Raw genomic sequence first — 7,892 nt, 5'->3', positions numbered from 1 at the left:
AATAAATTAATATGTTATCTATATAAACACAACAAAAATCTACATATGATTTAAAAGATTCATCCATATATCTTTAAAAGATACTTGGTGCTTGTTTAAGTCCGAAAGGTAATACAGTCCATTGATACTGTCCTTTTGGACAGCTGAATGATGTAGGTAATTGTGTTTGTGGTTCTAGCTGAATTTGCCAGAATCCTGATTTACAATCTAAACTGAAGAAATATTTTATTCCTCCTATATAAGATAGTAAATCATTCTTGTTTGGGATGTAATATCCATCCATAATTGTTGCATTATTCATTTTTCGATAATCAATTACCATTCTTTTCTTATCAGTGTCTTTCTTTCTGACATAAAAGGCTGGTGAAGAGTGTGGACTCTTGCTTGGGATGATTATCTTAAGTTTTAGTAATTCTTGAACCTCTTTTTCGAATATTTTTACATCATCCATGTTGCATCTTCTTGGTGCTTCACGGATTGTGATATTAGGGTCTTTAAGTTTTATTGAAGCAATGAATTGTTTTCTTTTTTTAATTTTGTCCTGAGGATTTTCAGAACAAATATCATGAAATTTCTTCATGATTTCTTTTTCATGATTAATTGTTAAAATATTTTCTATTTTTAGTTCTATTGGATTTGTATTTCGTTTATGAAAATTTTTTTTAAATCCTTCATTTCCTACACGAAATGCTGTTCGTATTTTAGGAATATAAATCATTGATGATCATTTGTTTAAAGTTATGTGATTTTCAAATTGTGTAAAAGGAAGACATTCTCTTAAAAAGTTATTTTCTATTATAATGTTCATTCCTGATTCTATTTGGTATATAATGGGTATTACAAATTTTATTTCCTCAATTTCTATTTTTAATTTTTCTGATACTGTATCAAGCATGATTATTGATCCATCTCCTATTCAAACTTTTAATCCTTTATCATATTTCTTCCAATAATGATTTGGAAGTATATGTTTGCTTCCTAAACACATACTTACTCCTGTATCAACATAAGCATGTATATGATATGGTTTATGTTCTTTGATTTTAATTTGAATTTATATATATATACTATTTGGATTGGTTTTGTTTTTATTATTATCCATTCTCTCATTTTTTTTTATGAATTTTAAGATAAGAGTATAATTGATATTTATAAACAAAAGTTTCTCTCTCCAAGGAATTAAAAGTAAGTTTTATTTATGTAGGGATTTATAAATAAGTTATAAATTGGTTTAGGAAGTGATTGACAATTAACTCTTTATTTATTATGAAATGAACGCCCAGGTCCACGTCAAGTCTTGGTTTGGACATAATTAAATATTTAGTGACATTGTGACAAGTCGTCTTTCGTATTAAATTTCAATTATGGATTTTGTAAATTACGAGTGATAATCCTGATCTCTTCTTTTTCTTACTATCGCTTTCACCTTCAAAATTAATTTAATTATTTTAATAACTGATGATAGATAATTAAGTTCATTGATTCAATTTCTAACATAAAATTACATGAACAGTGTGTTTGGATGCAGAAAAACGTGATTTGGAATTAGATTTCAAATCGGATGTTTATATCATGAAATCACGTGAAATTTGACCATTTTTTATAATTTGTTTAGTTACATGAAATCTTATCAAATATTAATCTCATTTTAAAATTACATTTTTTTCCAAAAACTTAAAAGTATTTGCAAATTCTAATCCTTCAAATCCATTCTACAAAATAGAATGTTTATAATTTAATTGAATATCAACACTAATAAATTTGCAATACGGCTAAAAACTTAAAAAAACTCAGAAATATACTGAATTTGAAACCCACACACACAAATATGGCAAATACTATGCTACACTGGGTGAAAGATCACGTGGTGCTGCATCTGTCCTTCATTGGGTGTGGGCCTCATACCCATTGAAACAGGTCTGAGTGCTCAATCAAGGGTAAATCCTGGACTGAGTGATCTTCATCCATCTTTTCGGTGTAACATAGATCGGGCCCATACAAATATTGAGGGAGACTGTTTCTGTAACAGGCCGGGAGGAATAACTAAAAAGTCAGAGTCTTTTACTTTAATTTCCAATATAATTATTCAGGAATCTGGATATGTTAGTAATAATATTTGTATTATTGAAAAACAAAGTACACGGCCAGCGAAAATGATAATATCATAGAATATTCGGTCCACATGATTTAAATAATTAGTTGATCGACATCATGATTGATTATTTGAATTATTCACATATACTTACAAAAATATTTGTTTTCATCATAATCATAGTTTAAATATTTATGATAATATGCTATTTATAATAAATAATCGATTAAGCTAATTTTTAAAATATTATTTCACCCATCCCAAATTTATAAGTTTGTTTTATTTTTCACACAAATATTATTGAATAAGCAAATCATATAAAAATATCTCATATTTTATTAAGTTTTAATTATACATATAATAAGTAATGTATTTAATAATCAGGTATATTTGACTATCTAATTAAAAATATAAATCTTTAAAAACTAATTCTTAATTAAATTAATGAAATCACAATGAAATACAATAATACCCATTGTTTTATTTTTACACAAATAATTTGATGCTTATAATTTAATTCATACTTATTAGTCATTATTCTAAAATAATCTTTATAAATCCGTAATATTATATTTATTTATAATTTAAAATTCAATTGTATATTTATCTATAGTTTAAAATTTTAATAAAAAATATAAAAATTATTAATTTAAAATAATAAAATACTCATATCTAGATTAATGTTTTAACCGTATAGAAACATATTTCAACTGCATAAACACAAAAAAAATCATATCTTTTATTATATACAATTCACAGCACTTTACACTAAGGGTAAATGACTATTACATGGTTTTACTATAATATAATATAATATAATAGTTTTTTATTTAGATTTTATTTTTCTCTGGACCATTTCAATTTTTAAAATCAAGAAGTTTTATTTTAAAATTTAATAACATTTTTATTTACATGTTTTTTTTTTCTTGACCATTTCAAGTTATTAAAAAATAAAGAACTTTTATTTTAAAATTTAAAGTTTAAACAAAAAATTTAAAGTTTATTGCATATGCACAGTATTTATTCCTGCTCCGGTTCTGATCTCTAGTATATACTAAAGTTGACTAAGGCCAAATGGTGGAACTAACAATAATTTTCTCGCCAGATTTACTCTCCACTGATCCATCCAGGCAGAAGAGAAATGCTGCTGTTTTCTGCCTCCGAGGTATCCTCTATTCGTTCAATTTCTGCATATGGAGGAGGAATTGATAACTGGATTCTGGAAACGCAGTTTTCAAATTTCTTTTGTTTAACTTGAATTATCGACTTTTATACGGTTCGAGTTACCAAGCAATTCACGTTTTTTGTTTTCTTTTACTATGCATTGTCGTTGAATTTTCAGATAAACAAGCGTGTTACTATATTGAAATATTTTGTTGATGCGTGTTTATCTGAAAAAAAATACTACGTGGAAGAGGCTTGGCGTTGAAGGGTCGACGTGAAGTCGGCGCAGTGTTTCGTATACATTTTTCCTTCATTTGTCAAATAAGCCACCTATTTTGATAAATTCGCACTTGTTTAATTTTCTGTTATATGTGAGAATAAGTAGGAAATTAGGTTTGAGATAACTAGGCAATTACAATATCCAGATTTCAGAGTTTTTAGTTGCTTTCTGATTGGGGTATCAATCTGTGTAAAATCTGGGTTATATTATTGATTCCCTTTGCTAATTTTGTCAACGGCTTTTTTTTTTCCTTGGATTTTGGAGTAATTGATTCTTTTTGTCTTGCCTGGACCCTAGATTAATCTGAGAGGTTACTTGAATCAATTTTCTGTGGTGAAGATTCGGGCCCGTGATTAGAATTTTGATATACTTTTGTGGATAAATTGATCTAATGGGAAATCAGAGCTCTAGCCCTAGAGGTGAAGGGAATGGGAGGCCATCTTCAACTGGTCGGTCCATTTCGTCGTCTGGATGGCATCATGATCATACTCAATCGTCATATTCCTCATATGCTCAGAATTATCCTGTGCAGCATCCTTATCCAGCTGGTTATCCACCTTCAGACCAGGACCACGTTCCTCCTCAAAATTATGGTTCTTCGTCACAATCCAATGCCCCGCCTCAAAATTACGGTACTTCGTCACAATCACATGCCCCGCCTCAAAATTACGATACTTCGTCTCAATCACATGCGCTGCCTCAAAATTACGGTGGTCCGCAAGAATCATATGCGCCTCCTCAACAATACGTGCTTCCGACGCAACCACACGTGCCACAAAAAAAATTTGACAGGAGGTATTCAAGAATTGCAGACAATTATAGATCATTGGAAGAGGTATGTGTGGTGGATATTGGGAGAGAACTATTGAATCATAGGTTTTTTCTTGATAGTAGGCAATGCGAAACATCGAAAATGAGCTACAATTAATGAGCATGTAAAACATGTGTTTTAAATGATTAATTTATTCAATCTTGTGAAGGGAATTGGATAATGCCAGGCAATTGATATAGTTGTAACTTGCGGGATTTTTTGTGAACTTTTCACTAAAATAGTTCTTAAGGCTTGGTTGAATCACTTTTAGTTTATTGTAATTGGTGGGGTATCTTTATAGGGAGAAAATTTGGAGATTATACATATATTTCTGATTTCTGCTATAACAGAGTTCTTTAGCACGATATGATTTGTCTGCAAGTGAGGAGTTGAGAAGGAATAGTTAAATAGGGGAAATTCTATGCCGCCCTCTGGGGTAGTGCCCGGAGGGCAATCCAACGGCCCCGGGCCATGACACATCACAATGATGTGATGTGCAAAATGGCCCGGGCCATTGGATCTGCCAGATCGGGCACTACCCATGGGGCGGCTAAGAATTCCCCGTTAAATAGACTGTTGTGAAAGGCCTAGATGCTTGAATTAAAATTAATGTTTAAAATAGCAAAATCTGAACATGATCCATAATGAAAATAGATTAGTCATTGTTAACCGTATGTGACCTATGAATACCAGAATCTGAACTGGCGTGGCCGGAATTGTTTTGAAGTCTTAGATCTGTAATTTAAGCCTGTCCTGAATAGCTTTATCACATATATGTTTACACTTTTAGCTCCATGTTCGTCTGTTCCAAAATTTGATGGAGTGGTGATATGATACCCTCTTGTGTTCTTTGAATGTTCAATCTTCATGAAAGATCTGAAAGTTGAGGGCTTTTCAGGTGACTGAAGCCCTTGCACGTGCCGGACTGGAGTCCTCCAATCTAATTGTTGGGATTGATTTCACTAAGAGCAATGAATGGACAGGTAGGGTCTGATTTTCAGTTTCTGTTTAGTTAGATGCCTCAGTTGAGGACTAGAAGCAGAAGCTGAGCTTGATTCAATGTTTAGGCAAGAATTCCTTTCATGGCCGAAGCTTACATTACATTGGAAATGGTCTTAATCCCTATGAACAAGCAATATCTATCATTGGAAAGACAATGGCCGCGTTTGATGATGATAACTTGATTCCCACTTTTGGATTTGGAGATGGTATTACATGAAACTTCTTGTTATTCTGTAATTTGTAATTTTCTTTCTCAAATTATAAATGTATATATTCACCTAATTAATCTCGCAGCATCAACCCATGATCAAGATGTTTTCAGTTTCTACCCCGAGGAGAGATTTTGTAATGGATTTGAGGAGGTTTTAAGTCGTTATCGAGAAATTGTTCCTAGTCTAAAACTGGCAGGTCAATAACTTTTCAGCCTTCTTTGTCAAGCTAGATTTGAATGATAGCTTAGACTCTCTATCATCTTGCTGCAGGTCCCACGTCGTTTGCACCTATTATCGAAATGGCAACGTCTATTGTTCAGCATAGTGGAGGCCAGTACCATGTTTTACTGATTATTGCAGACGGACAGGTATATTTTGCTATAAACAATGCCAAGGTTTTTTTCTTCATATGTTTTGGTGAAATCTATTCTAGGCGAGTCGGAACTGCTCTGACAAATCTAAAAACTTTTTTAAAAATTCAGGTAGGAAGTTCTTTAATTGTGTCATAAATCATCATATTTTGATTGACCGAACCATTGGGTATCACAAAGTTATTCCATTCTGTTTTTCCAATCTTCCTGCCATTCTAACTCTATATTTATGCGTGCACAACTGCTTGTTTTTTTAAAATTTATCTGGCAATCAATGTCAATATACATGGTTGGAAGAAGATTAATTTAAATCTGATTCTCAGATAATGTCAATATCTGTTTGATGTTTTTTTTCTTATGATTTTTATAGTTCATACCATGTGTCAGCAATATTATGCATATTCTCAGGTTACCAGAAGTGTTGATACTGGACATGGTCAGTTAAGTCCACAGGAGCATAGAACTGTTCAAGCAATTGTTGAAGCGAGGTGAATTTTTTTAAACAATATTTTTTGGGATATGCTGGTCATTTTTCCTCATTCTTCTGGTAATGTTTCTGCCTTATTTGCAGCAAATATCCTTTATCTATTATTTTGGTTGGGGTTGGGGATGGCCCTTGGGACACGATGAAGGAATTTGATGACAACATTCCTGCTCGGGAATTTGATAATTTCCAGGTCAGTTTGCTTTAGATGTATTAATTTTCTACCAGTACCTACTTGGATAAATTTGGTGACTCTTTACTCCTTTGTTCTTCAGTTTGTTAATTTTACAGAGATTATGTCTAAAAATGTCCACCAATCTCGAAAGGAGACTGAATTTGCTCTTTCTGCATTAATGGAAATTCCCGCTCAATATAAAGCAACAATGGAGCTCAATTTGTTAAGGTAATCCTTGCTTCACCTGTACTTCTGTGTGTGTGTGTGTGTGTGTCTGGTCAGGGTTGGGACCACACTGGTATTCCTTGGGTGCATATGTAGACCTAATCGCATGCATTTACTTTTTTGATGGTTTAGTGGATCAAGAGGAAATGCCCCTGGAAGGATCCCTCTTCCTCCTCCCGTCTATAGTACAACATATGCCAGCGGCTCAAAACCCTCACAACCAGCTAGTTTTCAGCACAGCGCGAGTTCATTTTATGAGCACAATGTTGCTGCAAATGTTACTCCATCTGCTCCTAGCTCGACATTGGACTACCAGGTATAGTTTTGTGCATATGAATCAATATTGGGTTGTAGAGGATGTGTTTCCTTCCTTTATCAGCTCATCCCTCTGTAAGAGAAATTCTTGAATGAGTTATGCGAGTGAAAACTAACCGTGGCTTCTTTCTGGGTTCAATAGATTTGTCCCGTCTGCCTTAGCGACCCAAAGGACATGGCTTTCGGTTGTGGTCATCAGGTAACTAACTCCATTTCACGATCTGTTGTGACATAGTGCTACGAGTTCTATAAATTTCCAGACTAATAGGTTTTTTACCTCGTTTTTCACAGACATGTCGCCGTTGTGGACAAGACCTTCAACTATGTCCAATTTGCCGGAGTCGAATTGAAACCAGAATCAAGCTCTACTAAGTAGCTCTCATCCTTTGAATCTCAACTCTATATTATTAATATAATATCAAATTCTTTGTATTGGTTTCTCGACGTTTTAAGGTCGTAGCTTCTTGAGAGTGGTTTTTATACTACTGTACAAATCAAGTAATCAGTATCATTTGGTTGTATCTTGTACATATTTTGAGACCGATATTAGAGGTCTTGGTGAAGTTGCAAAGTTTCTGTAGCAAGGCTTTACATTGAAACAGTTTGAAAGTGTGGGAGTTAAGATTGTTGTGAACCGAATGGGATTATTTTGTGGTTGGAATTGTATAAAGTTCGTATTCTATTATATTCATTTGATAATATGCTTGTTGGGTAGGGAATAAACTGACTTGCTGACATTGTTTGTTATGACTTTAATATCC

At 32.8% G+C, this 7,892-nt stretch overlaps 1 protein-coding gene across 4 annotated transcripts; it reads left to right on the top strand.

Moving 5' to 3' along the window:
- The first annotated feature begins 3,121 nt into the window (after positions 1–3,121).
- On the top strand, positions 3,122–7,822 carry LOC140866402 (E3 ubiquitin-protein ligase RGLG5-like). 4 transcript variants are annotated; one of them, XM_073271384.1, is made up of 12 exons: positions 3,122–3,257; positions 3,834–4,371; positions 5,246–5,330; positions 5,415–5,555; positions 5,644–5,757; positions 5,832–5,929; positions 6,341–6,420; positions 6,504–6,609; positions 6,692–6,819; positions 6,949–7,132; positions 7,274–7,330; positions 7,423–7,822. In XM_073271384.1, exons 2-12 carry the CDS (start codon positions 3,928–3,930, stop codon positions 7,501–7,503), a joined length of 1,518 nt encoding a protein of 505 aa, XP_073127485.1. In that variant the 5' UTR covers positions 3,122–3,257; positions 3,834–3,927; the 3' UTR covers positions 7,504–7,822. The 4 variants fall into 4 exon arrangements, with proteins under 4 accessions (XP_073127485.1, XP_073127486.1, XP_073127484.1 ...); XM_073271385.1 differs by having other exon boundaries at positions 3,248–3,368; XM_073271386.1 differs by lacking the exon at positions 3,122–3,257 and adding an exon at positions 3,621–3,713.
- Positions 7,823–7,892: the final 70 nt, after the last annotated feature.

The sequence above is a fragment of the Henckelia pumila genome, chromosome 4, assembly GCF_033568475.1.
Source record: "Henckelia pumila isolate YLH828 chromosome 4, ASM3356847v2, whole genome shotgun sequence".
In the NCBI taxonomy this organism is placed as follows: Eukaryota; Viridiplantae; Streptophyta; class Magnoliopsida; order Lamiales; family Gesneriaceae; genus Henckelia; species Henckelia pumila.
This window is presented reverse-complemented; position numbering and strand designations above follow the sequence as displayed.